The sequence below is a fragment of the Canis lupus genome, chromosome 27 (assembly GCF_048164855.1).
Source record: "Canis lupus baileyi chromosome 27, mCanLup2.hap1, whole genome shotgun sequence".
Classification (NCBI taxonomy): Eukaryota; Metazoa; Chordata; class Mammalia; order Carnivora; family Canidae; genus Canis; species Canis lupus.
This window is the reverse complement of record NC_132864.1, coordinates 22,266,846-22,290,745: the sequence shown is the minus strand read 5'-3', so window position 1 is coordinate 22,290,745 and position 23,900 is coordinate 22,266,846. Positions and strand designations below refer to the sequence as shown.

Here is a 23,900-nt window from a genome sequence, read left to right as displayed (position 1 = left end):
TTCAGAGTAATTCTACCTTGGAGAAAGGCTTTCTGCTTATTTCAAGGTCAATGTGGGGTTTCTGAATCTCAGCAGCTTTTGATTAACGACAAAAAAAAGTCTCTAGTTTGTCTTGGCTGTTGTCCTTTGTGTGTGTGTGTGTGTGTGTGTGTGTGTGTGTGTATCTGCCTGCATGTGTGTGTCTCTCAGGGAGTAGACTAAGGAGGGGTCAACTGGAAGGAAGAGGCAAAGGTTAAGAAGGGGAGTAAACAAAGTAACGAGAGTAAAAACTTCCTCCTTTAATTTTCTTTTCTTCCAAAGCCCCCCTGGGCATTAATACAAATGTTAAGTGTCTGTACATGCATGTGTGGTCTAAGTAGTCAAGTGTTATTAACACAGTATCATGTATTTCTGTAACTTTAATTTCTGATGTTGGACATGACTTAATAGTTCTTTGAAAACCAGATATTTGAGAGGCTTCAGCAGCATTCTTGGCTTTCTAGGTCAATTGCTCTTTTCTTTATTTGACCCATAGCATGTAGAGTTGTATCCTACACTATGAAAAATTTACAATCGACTTCTTACTTTTTAGGCACATAGAGATGAAATCCAGCGCAAATTTGATGCCCTTCGTAACAGCTGTACTGTGAGTATTAAACCTAAAGCTGCTTAAAATAACATGAGACTAAAAACTGAGAGGGAAGAGAGAGCATCTCTTATAATATCAACTGACTGATTTGTTATTATAAACTTTCATCTTGAAGCAGTAATCAGTGGCCAAACTGACATGGAGTTTCTGAGCCCCAGATAACTCCAGTTTCTTAGGTTCTCATCAGTTTTAAAAATTCTAAACCATTCTTTATGTTTGAGGTAGGATAGTTGGAGTGGGGGAAATAATTCTCACTGCATAGGCTTCAGTAGCTGCAACACAAGTGCCAGGGCAGCTCCCACCCCAATGTAAAGATTCCAAGGCTAGTGCCAACCAGATGTTAGTCCCAGTCAGGTGCTGTGCAGAGGAAAGTCCAGCAAGTTCTGTGGACCTAGAAATTTTAACTTACTACTGGGAAGAATAAAACTCTGTGGCTCTTTGGGAGATGTCATTTATATGGAGAGAAGTAAATGGTGAGCAGAGAAGCATTATGCATGGGCTATGTAACAGGGTAGGGTCAGCAGAAGCTCATTCTGTTTCCTATTGGAGCAAAGGATTGAAATAGGCTCCTTCAGGAGATAGGATGTTGTCCTTATTTGTGGGTCTACCTCCTTTCTTTGGTACTTTCATCACTTTATTACCTTCTTGATCTTCAGTGAACTTGTCTCCATTTGTATTATTTGCATCTGTGAATTTCTGGAAACAACCACACTGTACTCCCCACATACATATTTTATTGTCTTATAATGAACTCTTTCTTTACTCTTTACCTACTATAAATGGGATGTTGTCTTAAGAGTGTGTGCCTCCCCCCCCCATTTTAGGTATAAAACACACTGTAAAATGCATACAGTGCACTAATCTTATGGGTACAGTCCAATGAAATTTTTACACCATATAGACAATGGTGTAGCCACAACATAGTTCAAGATCCAGAACATTTTTTTTTTAGCCTCCAACAGGCTCTCTCATGTCCCCTTCTTTTCATCATCCTTTGCCCAAAGGGTGGCCACAGTTCTAATACCAGAAATCAGTTTGGCCTGTTCTTGAACTTCAGACAAATGGAATCACAGAGGATGTGCTCTCTTGAGCTTAGCTTTTTTTTTTTTTTTTTTTTTTAACTTAAATTGTCCATGGGGTTCATCTGTGTGGTTGAAAACATCAAGAATGTGTTCCTTTTCATTAATTATGGTGTAGCGTTGCCAGTGGACATGTAGAACTGGAGTTCATTTATCTATTCTCCTGCTGATGGAATTTGAATTGCTGCCATTAGGAACACAGCTGTCAGGAAGCACTGTTGCACAAGTCCTTTGGTGGCTCTAAGCACCTGTTTCTGAAGAGCATATACCCAACAGTGGAGTAGCTAGTAGGTCACGAAATATGCCTCTGTTTGATTCTAGTGGGTACCTGGCAGATAGATTTTGGTATTTCCCATTGCTGATGGCTGCATCAGGGGTAGGCCTGCCTCACAAATATCTCCTTATTTCTTCGTTCTGCCTCTATTCCTTGAGGAGTTGATGCATTCTGTTCCTATATTCTTGTGCCCCTACTTTTTAAGTTTCTTACTGTCTCAGTTTCTTATTTTACGCACGAGTTATTTGCTTATGTTACATGCATGCTCATAAGTGATCACTGAATAAAACATAGATCATTTTATGATGGTGATTTTTTTATATTACTATTTTTTCCTAAAATAAACTTGGATATGTTTTAAGTGTGTACATCGTTAATCCTTCATCTGGAGTTTTCTCTTTTTTTAGTCTTTTGGCATAACAGGTTTTTTTTTTTTTAATTGAAGTATAGTTGACACACAATATTACATTAGTTTTTGGTCTATAGCATAGTGATTCAACAACTCTATATATTATGCGAGGCTCACCACAAGTATAGTTACCATCTGTCACCATACAATGCTATTATAATATCATTGACTATATTCCCTATGCTGTGCTTTTCATCCCTGTGACTTATTCATCTCAGAACTGGAAGTCTGTATCTCCCACTCTCTTTCCTCTACTTTACCCAGCCTTCCACCCCTCTCCCTTCTGGCAACCATCAGGTCTCTATATTTATGGGTCTGCTGTGTGTGTGTGTGTGTGTGTGTGTGTGTGTATATATATATATATTAGATTTTATTTATTTATCCATGAGAGACAGAGAGCGAGGCAGAGACACAGGCAGAGGCAGGCAGAGGGAGAAGCAGGCTCCATACAGGGAGCCTGATGTGGGACTTGATCCTGGGTCTCCAGGATCAGGTCCTGGACTGAAGGTGACGCTAAACCGCTGAGCCACCTGGGCTGCCCTGTTTTGTTTTTTAGATTCCACATCTAAGTGAAATCATATGGTGCTTGTCTATCTCTATCTGACTTATTTCACTTAGCCTAATATCTTCTAGGTCCATCCATGTTGTCGCAAATGGCACAAATCTCCTCCTTTGTACACGGCTGAATAATATTCCATTGAGAATATATGTGTGTATGTGTGTGTGTGTGTGTGCGTGCACGCATGCATGATATATTCCTAAGAACTTTAAAAAAAAAACTTTTTTATCGTTTTATTGAAGTACGTTTGGAGTATGGTAACTTCAAGAGTTTTGAAAGTGTACACAGCTGTGAAGCCAGCAAGACAATCAAGTTAACGAATGAGTGTATCTGTTACTCTCAAATGTTTCCATGTGCCCCTTTGTAATCCTCCCTCACCCAGATTTTAAAAATTAGAGGATTGTTTTGTTTTTTTAAAATAGATTTTATTTATTTATTTGAGAGAGTGAGCAAGAGAGAGCAGAGCATGTGCAGGGGGAGGGGCAGAGGGAGAGGGAGAAGCAGACTCCCTTCTGAGCAGGGAGCCGAATGTGGAGCTCCATCTCAGGACCCTGGGATCACGACCTGAGCTGACCTGAGCTGAAGCAGACACTTAACTGAGCCACCCAGGCACCCCAAGGAATTTTTTTTTAATAGATATTAAAGTAAAGTAAATTTTATATTCTCTTGATCCCTCACATTTGCTTTTTTTCTGGAGCAGTGACTTCTAATCCTAGCTTTTTACTTCTGGTATCTGTGGAGAAGCCTTGGGAACTCTCCCAATGGGAGGGGGAACCTGAAAGAGTGACACCCCCCCCCCCCCCCCACACACACACACACACTTCATCTATAACAGCTGGGTTGCTAGTGTCCAACCATGTGTTCTGGAATCAGACTGGGTTCTGATTCGAAAGTAGCCTCTGTAACCTGTGTTATGTTAAACTCTCAAGCCTCAACAGTTTACCCGTAAAGTGGCACTGACATTGTATATTCCCCATTCCAGTATATTGTCAATTATAAGATGCATAATTCATTTAATAGCTGCTCTTTGGGGGCTTGGTGAGGGCAGAGAGACAGCTGCTTAGTTGTAATACACATTCACATTTCGGAAACAGTAAAACTTAAGAAACACTAAGTCACAGAATCAGAAATTTGGTGCTAATGCCTACATCATGGGTGTCCTGCAAGAAGTAGATGCTACATCCAAGTGATTATACAGGGCCTGGTCCATAGAAAGTGCTAAACAGTATTGGCTACTATTCATAGTATATTGGCTTTATGAGATCATCTTTTGTTTAGAAAATGGTCTGCCCCTTTAAAAAGTTTGAAAATCACTGCTTGTAGCACATTTGGCAGCAATAGATCTCCGTTACACTTTTTCAAGTTCAAAGGCTGCTTTAAAGACACTTCAGAAGGACATGATGGATGCTTCTCTCTTACTGGTGCTGAGATTGTCTCTGCAAGGAAATGTCATCTTTATTACTGGTGGGAACTCCTGTAATAACTCAGCTGATAGGAGCTCCCAGTTAGCAGCTTTTCAAAAGCTTATGAACAGTAAGATTTTCCAGCTCAGACCATTTCTATATTTTGATGAGATTTAAAAAAAGTATTTGATCCAATCTGGCACTTAAAACTCTACCTAAGTCTGTTTTGGAGGGGAGTTGGTGGGCAAACATATGACACAGTTTTAATTATGAATCAATCTGTCAGCTATAAGATTAAAAATAAATAATATGCAAATAACTACCTTCAAGAAGGAACCAGACATTCCAGTAGGACTTCAGCCTTCAAAACGGAACCAGACATTCCAGTAGGACTTTAGCCCTGTGTCTTTTTAGCCTGATGCTCATTATCTGACTGGTTTCTTCACCCTCAGCATGCTATTGAACATTTACCTAGTAGCATTCTCTCTTCTGGTCTTCTCATTAAGTATGAGAGGTAAACAGTTCTTGCTCAGAACTATGAGGTTTGCTTGAAAGGCAACAGATAACTCCAAATAGAGACCTCTCTCTTGCTCTCTCTCTTTTTCTTCTTGGACACTGAGTGTAGATCACTTTTTATATCCTTATTTTCTCTTAGAACTGCATCATGATCTCTTATCTGCAAAAACAGCATTATAAGAAGACTCTTGGCCCTGTGTCAGGAAGCTGTCTCTCTCCTCTTCTCACTGCTAAGATGGAGTCAGCCTTTCAGTTTCTCTTTTTTAACTTATATCCTCAGGGTTGAAAGGTTAACAGACTTATAATATAGTAAACAGATCATTTGCTCTTGATATAGAGAGAATACACTCATGGACTCATGGAAGAACTAAGAATTCTCCTTGCACATTACCTGGTTCAAAATCACAGATTGCCTATCAAAATACTTAAAAAAAAAATTTTTTTTTTTTAAACCTTGGAGACCACTGATTTTCTGCCTATGTCCCAAGTCAGTTCAGTATCTGTAAACTCAATAATGTGTATGTGGATGTGTCTAATACTAACCACCACAACTCCAGCCCCTTAAAATAGAGTCACAAGTTAAATATATGTTATGACTTGGGCAGAAAGAATGTATAAAAGGTCTGAATGAGTTAAAATGCTCTAATGAGTGTTTGGGTGCTTCACACAAACACATAAACCTCCTCTTGACAATTGGGCAAAATAGGATAAAATATAGAACTAACAATCATAAACTGTAAGTAGAAATCAGAGATGTGAGACCCCTTTAAAATTGGATGAGAATAGGGAAATAGAAGAATGCTTCCCACTCCAGTGGGCCCATCTCAACTGAAATGAGAGTCATAAACTTGGCACTTCATTGAGCTTTTCAAATATTTCTTCCTTAGCATTTTATCATCTATTTTGAAAGGAGAAGAGTTAGCAGAAATGGGTTAATAATAAATTGCAGTTTAAAAAAAATAAATTGCAGTTTTCCCACAAATCGGAGAAAGGGAGTGGGAGCCCAAGGACTTAGGTACATCTTCAAGTGGTGAGCAAATTATTTTGGCAACGTGTATATTCTTATGTGAGCAGATTTTCTGTAGTCTCTTTGCTCTGCAAGAGGCATCATTATAATCTTTAAAATGAAGCATTGTCTTGGTCAATAATTTTTTTCCTTGTATTTCACAGGCTACATGAAGGTAGAGAAGTATGCAAGAAAATTCAAAACAAAAAAAAAAATAGAAACAGAGGAAGTAGTAAATATATTATTAACCTCTGTATCACGGATGGTGAGCCCAACCCTGCAAAGTTCAAGATGGCTTTATTTGGGGTTACAGACTCCATTTGAGAGTATAGTTACCAGGCTGGCTTGCCTCTGTTTTTTTTGGAGGAGGAGTGGTGCAGAGAAATTGGAAGGAAGCATCATAGTTAAATGGAGGCATTTACAGTCTAGGATGAGAGCCATCTTAAGGAATGGGTTTACTACATAGAAGACAGAGACCAGTTGAACTACTGGGCATTGTTTTTTCATTGTTTCTGGTTTTAGGAGATTTAACCATGTCACCAGAAGGGTGATCCAGGGATCCTTTTGAGGTGTAACTGCCCAGTAGAACAACAAATTTGCAGGTTTTTTTTTTTTTTTTTTTTTTTTTCCCATTTCCCCACTTTTCCCTGATAAAGAAGAGATCTGGCTAAGGACCTAACCACACTACCTTTATTCTCCATCTTATAGCTGACAGTGCACCCCAAACCAATATGTTAGGAATTAACGGGGTTTTTGACATTAAAATACAAATTACTAGACCACTTAATACATTAAAAGCTTATCAGCTCAGTTAACAAAACAAAGAGCTCTGTTTTCTGAGCCACACTGAACAAATGTGCTAAATTGATGTTCTTTAATTCTGTGTGCCTGGGAAGATTTTTTTAAATTGATAATCAAAGGGGGCTAAAATAGGGAATTAGTCATGGAAACAGTGGCAACATTTCATAAACTAAGTCTACTCTAGGTTTGGAAGTTGGAATCAATTAATAAACCGTAGGCTTCAAGGCATTTCCTTTTAATATACTTCTTTTTGTTACATAAAATTTAATATACTGCCTGTGTGCCTCATTCCAACTATTATTAGAAAATTTCCCTTAAACTTCGAAAGTATTATATACAAAAGCTCTCTGCAAGTGCTGATACTGAACCTCAGCAAAGAGAATAGGGAAGCTAAATGCACTGAAATCGAAGTCATTCTGCCACTGAGCAGGGAAATAAGGGAAATAATGTAGCAAAGCCAGATTAAATCTCTCTCAATAAAATGACAATTTCATATACATGCCCTTTCATTTTTTGAGAGCTAATGGTATAATAAAAACCATTAAAGTGATGCCACAGTACAGTATTTTCAGGGTTATTCTAAGCTTCCTTTAAATTTTTTTCTTTTGTTGCATGAAATTAAATTTATTGCTGAGATGTTAAAATAACTCTTAGTGTCCTTCGCAGTCAGTCCTTCTTGATAAGAACTTTATTTCGCTTTCTAAGACTATCTCTGCTTCTGATGTCCTGTGAATGGTGCCATGGGCTTAGTAGCTTCATTAGCTGATTGTGACACTGGTCTGTTAGATGCCTTTCCTCGGCTTGCATTTTCCACATCATATAATTGTCCGTTAACTTGATCTCATTTAAAGTGGCCCCTTCCACATGACATCACTTTTGATTGATTTGCTTTTGCCATATCTTCTAGATGGACCCCAAGTTAGAAAAAATCAGAGACTTTTCTTTTTCCATCATAGTATGTGTGTGTTAGTGCTAAGTGGACAGGCATGGGAGCTTGGCTTTGGATGCCAGGGTTGGATAAGCAAAAGTGAGTGGCACATCGATTGCCAGTGTCACGTAGGTTCTAAAATCAATGGCTCTAGAAGCAGTGTCTTATTTCAAAATGACTTGCTTGATATAGAGCGAGGTCCCTTTCCTCTTTTAGGTAATCACAGACCTGGAGGAGCAGCTAAACCAGCTGACTGAGGACAACGCTGAGCTCAACAACCAAAATTTCTATTTGTCCAAACAACTCGACGAGGCTTCCGGTGCCAACGATGAGATAGTACAGCTACGGAGTGAAGTGGACCATCTCCGCCGTGAGATTACGGAGAGGGAGATGCAGCTCACCAGCCAGAAGCAAGTAAGGATAGTAAACAGTGTCAGAGATCCCTGGTACACTTTGATTCCTTTAGATTTTAGAGCAAGTACCTGGTATACCTCTCCTAAGGGATCCATTAAATGGGCTCTGTTTCATTACCATGTCTATGTTTTGAGGGCTTGGGGGTTTGGAAAAGTAACTTTTCAAAGTGTGTTCTCTTAATTTTGATTTTAAAAAGTGTGAAAGTAAAATAGAATGGTCTGGAAGTCTAGTGTGAGCCATTTTTAAGTGTAGTCTCTTCCCCCTGCCTTGCTTTGGGTTCTGCCTTTAAGATGGTGGCAGAAATTGCCCTTTATCCATTTTTGTCTGGTTCCCTGGGTCTGTAGAAGAAGATATACCATATTTCAGATTGTAGTTAGAAACTTGTGCTTTTCTGACACTGATCCAACAAAAGTAACATCTAGGAAATCCTCATTTGATACAAGGCACAACTCAGTGGTACTGATTTGCAGACGATGGAGGCGCTGAAGACTACTTGCACGATGCTGGAAGAACAGGTCATGGACCTGGAGGCCCTGAATGATGAGCTGCTGGAAAAAGAGCGGCAGTGGGAGGCATGGAGGAGTGTCCTTGGTGACGAGAAGTCCCAATTTGAGTGTCGGGTTCGAGAGTTACAGAGAATGCTGGACACTGAGAAGCAGAGCAGGTGGGACTTTCTGTTTGTAGAAAGCCAGTGATAGGTGTCTTCACCAGGGTCACCTGAGCATTATGAACGGAGTGACCAATGGTCCCAGCTTGCCCAGGGCTGAGAGGAATCTCTAGAATACAATACATTTGGTGCTAAGACTGGGAGACTTTTGGGCAAACTAGAATGGGTTGGTCATCCTAGTATACTTCCTACCTCTAGGGGGTGCCGTTCACACTGAAGACATGGTAGATGCAAAGATTGATTATGACAGTTCTATCGCTCTTGTGGGCAAGTGTTTTTTTTCTAACAAAATGGGTATATTATGACAGTTTACCAACAGATAGAGATAACTGGTCTTGAAGAATGGGTCCTGTTTTTGAGTGTGCCCAAAGGTACCTTGCATGCCAGAGTTAGCCCATGGCTTCATGTGTGTACAGCTGAGTTATATCCATCCTTTGTCACCTCACTTATACCACCTTCCTCTGAAATTGACCTTCCTGGGATACTCAGAACTCCTTCAGTGAGATAAACTGTACATAGAAATGTGTCTCATTTAGTTGGACACTGTCAGACTCATTTTGGTATGTTCCCACATTTACTTGACCACAGTAGACTCAACCATATGTGTTGGGTGTTTAATGTGTGCTAAGTCAGTTAAATGAGAAAAGATTGGAGGCAAAAGATGAGAATCCTTAAATTTCAAAAGACACTGGTAGAAATACTCATTTTTTGGATATCCTCCCACTCAGGGTATTTGCTGATGTGAGGGGCTGCTGGTTTAAGACCTCCTGTTCTTCTTTCTCCTGAGTCCTCATGGTATATTCTGGTTGCTTTCACACAATCCCCTTCCCTTCTGCCCTTGAGTACAGCTCCTATCTGAGCTGTTTCTAGAATCCCTCAGAGACCAATTTGAGGGTCGGAAGCTAGCTTCAGCATCAAGAAACACACAACTACACATGGAAGGTATAATTATGGGCTGTGCTTAGGAAGACATTTCATGTATACTTTCAGGGACAGTTGTGAAAGATCTTGGCTTTTCCTTTCTTACCCACCAACCCCCTATTTTGGTGTTACGTGGGATACCAAGATGAGTAAAATATAATTCTTAATTCTTGTGCTCAAGAGGCAAGTCACATGGAGATGATGAATTATGCATTCGGGTATTTACCACCTTAAATAGTGAGTGGGGTGTGCCAGGAGAGGAGTATATGTATGCTTTGGATACAGAGCAAGGAGAGCTTCCTTGTAAAAGGAGAAATTGACCAAGTTTTTATGGAGGGCATGGCCTTTTGAGTTTATCCTTGAAGGCCGAGTAAGATAGGGGGAGGAGAGCAGCAGCCAGTAGAGGAGACTATAAGCCCAGGTATGGAAGTAGCAAAAGACCTAAATGGGGAAGGGCAGCAATTTTTCTATCTTGCTTCTAGTTTTTTCTATTCTCTAACCTTATTTATAGATAAATTCATCAGATTCGGGTTTCAGTTTCCAAATGAGCATCCCCAGCACTTAACTTACTGCATATACTTTAAGGAGAGGAAATGTTTGTTTGATTGGAGCCTCTTGTGGTCCTCTACACCTGTGGTCCTTCAGGGGGACCCATTTCCATTTCCAGTCCCATGGGAGGCAGTGACAGTCTTGCTATATCCTATTCAATCTAGTTGCTTTTGGAAAATTGCCTTTTCCCCTTCAGCCTTTCCAAGTGAGTACTCACAGGAACATTACCTATTAAGAGTATTTTTACCCATGGTCTAAAGTGGGTCAAATCTTTGCTCTGTAAGCAATCAGAAAGCAAGACATAATTTGAAAGTAGGAATCCAGGTTGGGCATCTCTCCACCCTGTAGCCTGTTTGGTTGCTTATGGGAGTTAGAGATGGGCCCACTTACTTTTCCTAGATTGGTGATGGTGGGGCTTTTGAAATGGGCCTGTGCTTTTCCCACAGAGCGAGGGCCGACCAGCGGATCACAGAATCACGCCAGGTGGTAGAGCTGGCGGTGAAGGAGCACAAGGCTGAGATTCTTGCTCTGCAGCAGGCCCTCAAAGAACAGAAGCTGAAAGCTGAGAGCCTCTCTGATAAGGTCAGTGCCCATTCCTTCTGCCTTTTAGGAGAACATCTTTATCTTCTTTTAGAAGGCATGCTCAACCCAAATTCAGGTGCAATCCATGGTCAGCATATTTCATGAACATGTATTTACTCAGTCCTGTAAAGCCATAGGATTAGGCTCTGCAATGGGACACCCTTGGTTGGCGATAGTGTGGGAGTTGTGGTAGGGACTGGTGTGTCACCGTCTGCTGGTAACTTCTTAATATCTGCCTGTCCGGGGCTCTGAGGTCTGGATTTTGGTCTCAGCACACAGCTCTCTGGTTTTCTGGCACCTGATTTCTAGACTTAATTTCTGGATTGGTTGCTAGATTTAATGTCTAGCATTCTTGGGATGTATTCAGTGGCAAGGACTAATGCTCCTTCCATTGCTGCACTCATAGGCAGCTCAGCCTCTCTCCAAGGCCAAGGGCACAAGAGAGTCTGATGGCCACTTGAGTCCTCAATATTTTATTTACATTGGAAATATACATGTCCTGTCCTGTGGCATGCCATGTTATGTTTGCAGAATGATGTACCCGTGTTCTGGAGATTTATCTAAGTCTGGAAAGAGATTTCAAATAGATGCCCCAAGTGTTACAAAAAACAAGAATGAAGATCAAAGAAATTTCATGTATATACCCAGGCTCATACACACACACACACACACACACACACACACACACGGATGCACTTCTTTACGCACACAAAAACACACATATAAAATAAAGCAAGAATCTGAATTTCATATTTTGTATAATTCTTTGTTATTTCATAATTATAAAAGTAATTATATGGGGTCATAGTGGCAGATCTAGAAGCTATAGAAAAGGAAAAGATGACTGGCAATCTATCTCTGTTCTAGTAGTGAATTTGTGATATTTTCTTTGCATGATATGTTTGTGCATACACACACACAATTTTATAAATTTATTATTATATTTTAGACTCTTATTTACTTGAGAGAGAGCAAGAGCAAGAGAGATCACAGAGGGAGAGGGAGAAAACAAAGTCCCTGCTGAGAAGGGAACCTGATATGGGGTTTGATCCCAGGACCCTGAGATCAAACCTGAGCTGAAGGCAGATGCTTAGCCAACTGAGCCACCCAGGCACCCCACATTTTTATAAATTTAGATTCTTACTATGTAAACAGCTTTCAGTCTTTAAAAAAAAACTACATAGAACTAAGGGCTTTTCCTCAGTTACTGAATGTTTTTTGAACATATAGTTCTAAAAAAAAAACCCCAAACAACACAGAGGGACCTATTTTAATCATTCTACTTGTGTTGGAACTTTGAGCTTCTTTCAGTTTTTTGCCATGGTGTTATAAATAACACTGTGATAAATAGAAATCTTTATGGATATCCATGATTATTTTCTTATAGAAATAAAATTATTGGATTTTTAAAAAAGATTTTATTTATTCAAGACAGACACAGAGAGAGATAGAGAGAGAGAGAGAGAGGCGGAGACACTGGCAGAGGGAGAAGCAGGTTCCACGCAGGAAGCCTGATGTGGGACTTAACCCTGGGTCCCCAGGATCAAATCCTGGACTGAAGGCAGTGCCAAACCGCTGGGCCATCGGGGCTGCCCAAAATTATTGGATTTAAGGCTAGAGTTTGCCACTCAGGAACACTCTGGAATTCTTTGATACTGGCTTACTATTTCTTTTCTTTTTACTCATGAGGAAACTGAATATATTATATAGAAGTAAATGAATCCTTTTGTGTTTAACTTGAATATTTTTTTTTATTTGATTGTTCTTATTCTGTAGTAAAGTTATGCTCATCCTTTAAGACTCCAGACATTGGGGCATCTGGTTGGCTCAGTTGGTTAAAGCATCCAACTCTTGATCTTAGCTCAGGTCTTGATCTCCTAGTGGTGAGTTTAAGCCCCATTGTGGGCTCCACGCTGGGGTGGAGCTTACTAAAAAAAAAATAAAACAAAAACCTCTGGACTCCAGACATTGACATAATCTTTTCTTCACAACTGGTAAATTCAGGAAGAATTTCTCTTCTCCTATCCCCTTATCAAAAATATTATGTGACAAAGCAATCATTGTTTGTGTATATGTATAGTTATGGGCTATTCTCTGCGTTTGTGACTTTAGTAAGATTCTTAAGAGAGTTTGTCCATTCTTTCATCCTAAGAGCTCCAATATATTACTGTGTAAATAGTAAGCATTCAGCATTTGATTATTTAATTAAATTTGGCCAAAGTGATCATCCTTGTCTTAGAACTTGTCATAACTAAAAAAAAAAAAAAAAAAAAAAAAAAGAACTTGTCATAACTTTTTATGTGACCCATGCCTTAGAAGTAATCATATTCCTATATGTCTTACCAGTGACATGGTCCTTTGTGATATACTTTTAGAAAACAATATTTATTTATTTATTGAAAGATTTTATTTATTCGAGAGAGTGAGCACGCCGTGTAAGAGTGAGTACAAGTTGGGGAGGAGCAGAGGGAGAGGGAGAAGCAGACTTCTTGCTGAATGTAGGGCCCTATTCCAGGACCAAGCCAAAGGCAGATGCTCCACTGACTGAGCCAACCCAAGCACCCCTAGAAAACAGTATTTATTTGTTTTGTTTTTTTGAAAAAAAAAATTATATTCTGATCTTCAGACCTTGATTTTTTTAATGTGAAGGTTTGTGGGTATTTTCATAAGTCATTAGCATCTAACATTCCTAAATATGATGTCATGGCCAATTTTTCCAAATGCCCAGCTCAATGACCTGGAGAAGAAACATGCCATGCTTGAAATGAACGCCCGAAGTTTACAGCAGAAACTGGAGACTGAACGAGAGCTCAAACAGAGGCTTCTGGAAGAGGTGAGTGTAAGATATCTAAGAAATAGAGCCAGGGGGGATTCTGAAGGTGAAAATTTGTTGTGTTTGGGTGGTTAGATCCAGATTAGACATTCAAATTTCAAAGTTTGAATTTCCGAGGAACAGTAAGGTGGTCACTTATTACTTTTTTGAAGGTATTTAACATGTCCAAGGAATGTGTCGTGAAGCCCAGGGGGTCTTTGTCACTTGTATCCTCTCACAAGATGCTTAAAAGAATGTTGAGCACAGATGAATATGTGCCAAATGGAAGTTTATTAAATATACGGGTGACTGAATATTGCATTAAATTGTTCTTTTAGAGTTAATATCTAAAGTACATTAAGTTTTCAGGCTGATAGTATATCTACACAAATTAACTTCATGCACAGGGCAGGGACTTGATCAGATTTATGCTGAGGACTAAACTTCATGAAGACTTTGAACATTCATTTAATTCAATTACAAAAACTTTGCCCTGCCTTTGAGATATAGAATGAACAGCTCAAATTGATCTCCGAACCCATCCCTCATATTATTTCCTGGCCCTTTTAACAGAATTCTGAAAATCTCTCTTTAAGTTGATGACTATTTCCCGCTCCCAACCAACTCCCTCCCTACATGGTGAATCACTAATGATTCTGCTTTGTTCATTAGAATTGACCAACTAGGACAAATATACTTTATAGAGGTATTTAATGAGAAACAAATCTCAAGAGTGTTCTATTTAACCATGGGGAGCCTGATAGTTCAGTTAACTGGATAACCTGTTCTGGTTAGTTGAGGTTTTATTATATGATCCCTTCCAAAGAAGCTCTGCTGATAGAAAGAATAGTGCTAAGTTATTGACTTTGAAAAGTGTGATGAAAATTTTGCAGGTGATTATGAAATATTTTACAGAATGATACTTTGAAAAAAATGGCTGGGAGTTCTGGAAATGGATGGTGGTGATGGTTGCCTAACAATGTGATGGTCTTTACTGCTAGTGAACTGTACACTGAAAAATGGTTAGAAAGGTAAACTTTATGTATGTTGTATCACGGTAAAGATTTTAAAAATAAAATTAATTGTATCTACACGGGAAGTTCACGAAAGGCAGCATTAAGAACACTGTAATAAAAATTTTTTAAATCTACTTGGTGGTCAAGTAGAGAATGATGGTCTTTTATCTGGAATGAATAGGCAATGTCCCCGCTTTAGGCACATGTTGGAAACAGAACAGAAATAATCAATGATCTTGCCTGTCCTATTTTCCTTCTGAGGAAAGAGAGTTGGTTCTGACAGCTCAATACTTTGGTCCAAGGTTACATGGTGAGTCAGTGACAAGGCTTGGAATAGCACGCTGGGATCCTGATTCAGTCCCCTCTTTCTCACTTCTAAACGACATAAGAACATTTCTAGCTTCTCAGTCTGCACCTCACAGATAGATTTTTGAGCACAGACATCTGGCTGACACTGAGTTTGAGGCAGATTTTGCTGACAGCTGAAACCATTATGAAACAGAGAATGATACTTATTGTCCAGAATGTGGTTAGGATCCTTGGTTGTGGTGTACACTTTATAAGCATGTGACCAAGACTTAACCTGAGTGTTCTCTTTTTTTAAAATGATTTTTGATGTAAACACCTGATTAATCATCATCACAGTGAAAATGTAAAACATTTTTATCATCTAAAAAAGTTCCCTTCTAGCTGATACCTTCTGACCCTGGCCCCAGGTACCCACCGATCTGCTCTTTGTCACTACTGATAACTTTCTTTTCTAGAATTTCCTAGAAGTGGAGTCATACTATATATACTCTTGTATCTGGATTCTTTATTTTTTTAAAAAATTTTTAAAAAGATTTAGAGAGAGAGTGTGCGAATGGGGGGAGGGGAAGGAGGAGAGAGAGAAGGAGAGAGAGAATCTCAAGCAGACTCCGAGTCGAGCATGGAGCCCAATGTTTAACCAACTGAGCCACCCAGGCACCCATGGATTCTTTGGTTAAGTATGCTTTTGTGAACTATCCATGCTGGTGAATGTACTAGCAGCTCATTCCTTTTTATTGCTAAGCAGTAATTTGTTGTATGGATATTCCATAATTTATCTATTCACCTGTTGATGAACCTTTAAATAGTTTCTAGTTTTTAGTTATTATAAACAATTCTGCTCTGAAAACTTGTGTGTAAATCTTTGTGTGGATAATATTTTCATTCCTTCAGGAGGAGAATTGCTGGGTCACATGTATGTTTGTAACAAAATGCTACACCCAACAAAATGGTTGAGTGTAGCAAAATGGCTCCATTTTGCTATGCCCAACAGCAGTTTCAACCCCACAATGCTTTGTTTGTATTGATTGCCCTTTCTAGTGTGTGTATTACAGTATCACATTGTGACTTTAATTTGCATTTCTTTAATAATGAAGGATAAACATCTTTTCATGTGTTTGTCATTCATTTATCTTCTTTTGGGAAGTGTAAGTTCAAATCTTTTGGGTAGTTACTTCTGAGTAAAGTTTTTAAAGATTTCTTCATAATAACATTTTGCCAGATGTATGTATGGTGAATCTTTCACCCAGTCTGTAGTTTGCCTTGTCTTTTAAAACAGTATTTTTCAAAGAGCAAATGTTTTTCCTTTTTATGAAGTCAAATTTATCAGTTTTAAAAAATGGTTTGTATTTTCTGTGTCCTATTTAAGAAATCTATGCTTATCCTAAAGTTGAAGATATTTTCTTCTCTTTGCACTCCTAGAAGTTTTATAGTTTGAGCTTTTATATGTAGGCCTAGGATGTATTTTGAATTACTTTTTATGTATGGTGTGAGAGTAGAGGTTCACTATTTTTCAGAGCTATCCTGTTATTCCAGTGCCATGTTGAAAAGACTATTTTTTTCATTAGATTTTCTTGACACCTTTGTCACAAAGCCATCTGCATGTCTATGCTTATTTCATTACCAGATCATCTGATTATAACACATCTTGAAGTCAAGATATAGTGTGTATGTTTTATCATAAGTGTACTCTTTAATCACCATCCCCTATTTCTCCCATTCACCTCCTCTCTGGTAACCATCAATTTGTTCTCCATAGAGAAGTCTATGGAGACTTCTATATGTCTATTTCTTGGTTTTTCTTTCTTTATTTTTTTGTATTTGCTCATTTGTTTTCTTTCTGAAATTAACTCAAGTGTCCTCTTCATTAGGTATAGAGACTTGTAAATGCGGCCAGAATCACAGTCTCAGAGTTGGGAAGTTTTTTATGTCATGGAGCCCAAATTCCCAGCCTTTGTTCCATTGATCTCTTCATCCCTGCCCCAGGCAGACTTTGCTAATGGATATTTCTCTGAAATCTTTCCTCTTGGTCCTGAAATGGCTTCAGAAGCTTTTTTGACATGTCACTTGACAGCCATCATCAGTCCATTGGAGGTGATGCCAAAGATGAAAGCCCATTTGCAAATTCTGGTCAAATTAACCTGCTGCCTAAGGCCTAACATTCCCCACCAGTGGGCCTGGTTGAACCTCAGCCTGAGTGCACAGTGCCTTTGGACATCCCAACCCATTTTTTCCAGCAACTTTAATTCTCAGAAAGTCCTGTCTCATTTTGAATTAAAGCCTGTAACTTCCAACCATTGGTTCTGTTTCATTGAAACACTTGAAAATAGAGCAGTCTGATATTTACAACCAAACTAGGGGATTAATACTGATTAATAATCAAATTACTTGATTAATAATTTTAAAACTAATGTTTAATTAGCAAGTGCCAGGTGCCCTTTTGAATATTTTCCATGAATTGGCCCATACATTTCTTGCAACAGTTCTATGAGATAACTACTTTTATTATCTCTTGGATAGTCAGCTAGATACCTAAGTAGCTCTCCCATTCTATACCACCTTCTCTTTCCTAAGAGAAACATTTCAAGTCCCTCCAAATTTGAAATGTTCTTTTCTGGTAGATTTATCTTTCCAAAGAGAGTTTCTAGAAGTCCACATGGTCTGAACAACATGGAGTAGAGTGGGATATCACCAGCTCTATTATGACTGTAAGTCTCTGCCAATTACCCTGGGCTCTTTGGGTAGTTTTATCACACCACTGACACTCACTGACCTGTTACATCGCCACCAACCCTTCCATAGGTTTTTAAAATAAATGTCTTTATATTCTGTGTTTATCAGTCGGTGTGTATGTGTACACACACATAAGTTTTTATTTATTTGAGAGAGAGCGAGCATGAGCAGGACAGGGGAGAAGCAGTGGGAGAAGCAGTCTCTCCACTGATCAGAGAGCCCCACATGGGTCTTGATCCCAGGACTCCAAGATCATGACCTGAGCTGAAGGCAGACGCTTAACACTGAGCCACCCAGGCACCCCTAGCAGTTGGTGTTTTTAAAAATACTGTCCTTTCGAACTTTCTCTGGTTGGTTTTGGTCCATCCTTTCAGCCACCAGGGTTGTTTGGTGCTCTGGTTCTGTGATCCAGCTCCTTCCTGCCAGTCTCCTGTCACTCATGTAAAACTGTTGGACAGCTGAAAGCACAGAGGTAATGCTCTCCTTCCAGTCTAACACTGACCTGTGAATAGCCCCCATTTGCGTCTCTCTGGGAAGCAGGTAAATGGCTTTGAAAAATATTCCACTGAGCAACCTGCCACTCTTGTTTTATTATAGTAAACAAGCAGCCTGTTTCTTGGAAAGCTAACGGACAGTTGATGCATTTCTTCTAGAGAAATATTTTGGGCTCGGCTGTCACCAAACCAATTCTTGTCCCAGCTCCTGTTTCTCTGCTTCCTGCCTAGTAATTAATGTTGTTCTAAAATAGTGGGAAGAAACTAAAGAGGGTAATTTGCGGAAATCACTTGCGCTGTAGGGGGCTGATCGCTCCCTTTAAGACATAATCTTAGCTGTTTTCTCTGCCGCCCTCCCACCCCCATATTTTAGGGGTTTCTGTGTGGTTTTTTTTTAAGATTTTATTTATTTATTCCTGAGAGACACACAGAGACAGAGGGAGAAGCAGGCTCCCTGTGGAGGGCCTGATGCTGGACTTGATCCCAGGACCCTGGGACTACCACCTAAGCCCAAGGCAGATGATCAACCACTGAGACCCCCGGTGCTCCAGATTTCTGTGGTTTGATTCAGAAATTCCAGGTTGGCATATAGGCCAGATGATCTCTGGTTGCTGGTGGCTGACAGTATCTCTTGCTTTATAGAGGACTGATGGGAGACTGGTGGAGGAGGTGAGCAGGGGAGGACAGGTGGGGAACAGAAAGGAAAGCCTGAACTAGATGGCGGGAAGGAAAGAGAGAGAGAGAGAAAGAAAAAGAGAGAATGAATGAATGAATATATCTGGTAGGTTGGGGCATGGTGCTCAGTATGTTACCCAGTTGGGGAGGGATTATCCCCACTTTCAGATGAAGACACTGAGGCTTTTAGAGACAAGATGAGCTGCCCATGTGGTCCTATGACTGCTGAGTGTTAGAACCAGCATTTATCCTAGAGTCTGCAGCATTGCAAAGCCCATGTTCATCTCATCACACCATGATGCCTCAAGGAATCCACTTCCCCTGAAGAAGAAGGGCCATGGAGGAATGGAGATGGAAAGAGAAACAAAACATAGGTGGAGGGAAGCGAGATGGGATGTAGAGGGTCAGCAAATTCTGGAGTTGGCAGTGGCACTCAGCCTTTTGGGGCTGAGAGCACAGAGATTTGCCATTGCCTCTTGGGAAATGCCCGTGGTGTTTACTGCTCTTTAGGAGCTGTGTCCTTGAGTCTGCAGAGAGTCTAGGCCAACAGGGGAGGGAGTATTAGGGCCACCACTAAGGTGGTTAGATTGTCACCCAGGGGTCGGACAACATCAGGCAGTGTCTTATCAGAATAGCTGCTCTTTGCTACTTTTTTTGGGAAACAGAAGCATTTTAGGAAAGAGAGCCATAAAGAGAGAGCATCTTTATAGCTTGCCTTATTTTCTGGTTGACTTCCATTGTAAAAATTGGAGAGAGATTTCCAGCACAAAACTATTTCTCTAAAACCGTAAAGTGATCCCCCTGCCCCCAGGTTTTACTGACTCATGTGCAGAGTCTGGGCCCTTCCTCCTCCTCCCTCCCCATACTGCAACAGTATCTCCTGTGACTGTGGCTATCTGTGTACTGGTTGGGAGTCCCTTGCCCTGACAAGGCACTCCTTATGTTAGAGATGACATGATTCCCCTTTGTGCATCCACACTGCTGACCAGGTGATGTCTCACAATAGCAAAGCAAAGCTAAGGACAAATTGGAGCTTAGTTGTCATGGCAGTAAGTCACAGCATCTTCGATGTCCAGTCAGATGGGCCAAATGTCCTTAACTGTAACTGACTGGAAAGCCAGACACGCCAGCCTTCCTCTCACAGTGGGGATCCTGTAACCTGCTGGCCATCAGAGAGACTTCTGGGCAAATTCTTTTTCACCATGCCATGCATCCATTTAGGACAGAAGACAATCAGTAATTCTGGAACGAGATGATTTCAGAAGCCAAGATTTGACACCATGCCAGAAGTTAGTTTGGTAACAAGAACAGTGGGGGAATGAGTTGTATTGTCCATAGTATCGAGACTCTGTCTGGCCTTTCTCCCCACTAGCAAGCCAAATTACAGCAGCAGATGGACCTGCAGAAGAATCACATCTTCCGTTTGACTCAAGGGCTGCAAGAAGCTCTGGACCGGGCTGATCTGCTGAAGACAGAAAGGAGCGATCTAGAATACCAGCTAGAAAACATTCAGGTGAGAACCAGCAAAGGGAATTTACTTAAAAATTGTCTGTGGAGACAAAGCATGATGGCTAAAAGCCACCTGGTGAAATGGCCACTATCTTTATATTGTATACTATTGTGTATTTCTCCCAATATTTCATTATGAAAATTTCCAAACCTTCAGGGAGGTTGAAAATCCCTATAATGACTAGCTCAGAGATTCTAGTATGAACCCCTGGCTATTTTTACTTTTCCATATACTTATCCATCTCTGTTTGTTTTTTAGTGGTTTTTTTTTTTTTTTTTTTTTTTTTTTGTTGGCTGTAAGGATAGGACCTAGTAAGTAAATAGTGGCTCAGGGAGTTTGTGTTGAATTTTCATATGCTAGTATCCTCATGACATTTTTTTTATTTTCATAAAGTACCAAATTTAAAAGCATCCTTCCTTCTTTGGCTGAGCTTATTTTTTTCTTATGGATTTTTAGGTTCTCTACTCTCATGAAAAGGTGAAAATGGAAGGTACTATTTCTCAACAAACCAAACTCATTGACTTTCTGCAAGCCAAAATGGACCAGCCCGCTAAGAAGAAAAAGGTGAGTCCTAGTGTTTGAAAAGCAGGGAGTTTTTGCTCAAGGATCATGATTCATTAAATACTGTTGTGATAGATAATTATAGAAACATCAAAAAACAAAATACAGGTTTTATTGTTTTATATTGGGTGGAAAATAGGTCTTGAGATAGAATAGTCCTTACTTAGAAAGGATGTCATTATCAAGTCTGTAACTCATGACTTTGTGTTCATGGCCTTTAAAATTGTAGTGCCTGTCTCTGATAAGAAAGTGATTTTTTTTTCCTTTTTCATTTTCTAAGCAGCTGGGGTGAGGGTGATAGCACAGAGAAAGGTTTACATGGAGGTCATTATACAAGACTCCAGAGGGATTAGCAGGTCACAGGTACAGTGCTGGAGATAGATTATAGGTCATGTGTGTGGGATTCACAACAGAGAGGTGTTCTCAGTTCTGTAGAAGGATTCTTAGGGCACATGTACAGGATTTTAGAAAAGATTTAAAATTACCTGGCCCAGTCCTTTTGATTGGCAAAGGCCTAGAAAGAGACCAGCAACCAGGGAGTTGAGGTGACTGACTCACCAGAAGTACCTGACTAGATAGTTCTGCCCTCCACTGAGTGCTGCTCCATCCCTTTAAAATCATGGTAGACCAATTAAAAACTATGACCAAAAAGGAACTATGGGTAGGGTCATATGTAGATGCACTTGGGAAGACTTTTTACTACCTCGAAAACATGCTTCCCTAAACCACTGAAGCCCCTCTTAATAGGTTTGGCCAAGTGTTCTCAGTTGGAAAAGGTCTCTAAGGAGCTTGCAGTTGCCTTCTAAAGGCATTCCTGCCCCGGGGGAACAGGGCAGCCCTCCTGTGACTTGGAGTACCCGAGAGAGGGCTGGAGTGGGCCGTGTTCCCTGCGCTGTCTTGACCATTAGGGGTGAGAGCAGTCTCCTGTGGTGGCTGCAGGGGAGGGATGTTCTGGTACACCATGTGATTGTTTGTATTTATGATTATTGAATCTTTATTTATGATTTTGAATCTTTTTATCTTAGCAGCAAATTGTTATCTGATTATGTCATGTGATGTAGTTAGGGTGTTTCCATTTATTTTTGGATTTTTTTTTCCCCTGGTCACATTATTCCCTGTTTATCTTTTGCCCTTCATGTGCAGTCCATGTTTCCATTTGCCTTTTTTTTTTTTTTTTTTTGAGTAAGCCCCTTGTTTTGATATCATTTCTGTATTCAGGTATTTGGTCTTTTTTTTTTTTTTTTTTTTTAAACATTCACCTCTGTGTCTTGTAACCAAGTGTCATGAGACAAACGCAAAGCAAGAGTGATTTCTGAACCATCCCTCCTGACTCCATCCTCCACTTCCACTTTTTGAGGGTAAAGACTCAGGAAATGGCTCTCCTTCTTGGGAAGTGCTAAAGGAAGAGGTGGTGGCAGTTCAAGCATCTTGAACCCTCTTGTTGAAAGTTTCCGAAACCCTATTTTTTTCCAGCCGGCTGGGATGGGCTGTGGCTCAGTCCCCCTTCCCCCCCTTCACATGCCATTTTTACTAAATCCACTTACAGTGAGTATGCTCCTGGCTTTCGTGGTTTGCTCCTCTTGAGACAGAGTTCCTTTAGCTAGTTTAAAGTGCCAGTTTCCAGGAGTTAGGAGATATCTCTGTTTCCATTGCTAGGGTTTATTTAGTCGACGGAAAGAGGACCCTGCTTTGCCCACACAGGTTCCTCTGCAGTACAATGAGCTGAAGGTGGCTCTGGAGAAGGAGAAAGCTCGCTGTGCAGAGCTAGAGGAAGCCCTCCAGAAGACCCGCATCGAGCTCCGGTCTGCCCGGGAGGAAGGTAGGGGCACTCTCTATGCCACATCTGTGGAAAAGGCAGAGGACCCATCTCAAGCAGATAGGTTGTACTAGTTTAGCATCTGTACTTATGGCCCAGAAGCTCTCAGTCCAGATGACCCAAGTCTGAAAAGTTCAAAGCGTCCTTGGCATTTCCCATTTGGCACAATGCGTGTTCCTTTGGTCTCGGGTCCTTGAAAGACAGCCCAGGGGCAGTCCACTTGGTTTTGGCCTCTTGGTGACCCAGCTAACCAGAAGGCATCGGACTGGTCTTTCTCCAGCTGCCCACCGGAAGGCCACAGACCATCCGCACCCATCTACGCCAGCCACCGCGAGGCAGCAGATTGCCATGTCTGCCATCGTGCGGTCACCTGAGCACCAGCCCAGTGCCATGAGCCTGCTTGCCCCACCATCCAGCCGCAGAAAGGAGTCATCAACTCCAGAGGGTATGTTCTCAAGGAGCCACTGGGGTTTTGTTGAAAACTGTTTTTAATTGACTTAATTGACTAAGAAAATGCAGACCTGTGGTAAAAGTGACAAGTAATAATATTAAGGATAAGAATACTCAAGAGTAAGAAGTCCATCTTCTTCCCCATCCCAATGCCAGTTCCCTTAGCCAGAGACCACCACTATATTCTTCCAGCAATAGTTCATGCATGTAAACACACGTCATGTTATTCATGTATCTTATCTAATTATGTTTAAAAAGTATGAGAAAATAGGTATATTTTCCTCAGCCTTTTTTTCTGTTACAAATACCATAGCACACTATGCTGTACCCTGCTCTTTCTTTTCCTTAAAATATTAGAGTGTTTATAAATACATATGAATCAAGTTCGTCCTTTGAGAGGGCTGCATGGTATTCACTGGTGTGGTTACATGGTTAACCTATGAAAGCAGATGCCTGTTGTCAGGGATTTAGGTTGTTTCCAGTCTCTCCTTACCAGGAGCACCCTGTAGTGAAATCCTGCACCTCTGTGGCTGCTACAGTCGTAGGATCAATTCTTGCGAAATGACTCACTGCGTTAAAGATTATTTGCGTTTCGAGTTTTGGTAGTCTTCCACTTTATATTCTTACCAACAGCATAGGAAGTTTTCTTTGTGTTCTTAAAAGTACTCTGTTCACCTAGAGAGGAAAAAGACTTAAAAAAAAAAAAAAAAGGCCAGGTTGTGAGGGTGATCTGGCTGGGACATTCGTCACCCCAGTGATCACCAGGGTGGATTCGGCTGATCTGGCTAGCT

The 23,900-nt window shown here is 40.4% G+C and overlaps 1 protein-coding gene across 13 annotated transcripts in view; it reads left to right on the top strand.

Annotated features, from left to right (window-relative positions):
* Positions 1-23,900, top strand: part of CIT (citron rho-interacting serine/threonine kinase) — a 165,096-nt gene that overhangs the window by 116,518 nt on the left and 24,678 nt on the right. For 6 of the 13 annotated variants that reach the window (XM_072802746.1, XM_072802750.1, XM_072802748.1 and 3 more), the window contains 9 exons: positions 572-625; positions 7,820-8,017; positions 8,461-8,681; positions 10,601-10,736; positions 13,465-13,569; positions 20,145-20,285; positions 20,739-20,846; positions 22,500-22,662; positions 22,940-23,104. In XM_072802746.1, the coding sequence (XP_072658847.1) occupies positions 572-625; positions 7,820-8,017; positions 8,461-8,681; positions 10,601-10,736; positions 13,465-13,569; positions 20,145-20,285; positions 20,739-20,846; positions 22,500-22,662; positions 22,940-23,104 (1,291 nt within the window). The remainder of the gene's footprint in view (positions 1-571; positions 626-7,819; positions 8,018-8,460; positions 8,682-10,600; positions 10,737-13,464; positions 13,570-20,144; positions 20,286-20,738; positions 20,847-22,499; positions 22,663-22,939; positions 23,105-23,900) is intronic. The other 7 variants (XM_072802749.1, XM_072802745.1, XM_072802740.1 and 4 more) reach the window with 4 other exon arrangements.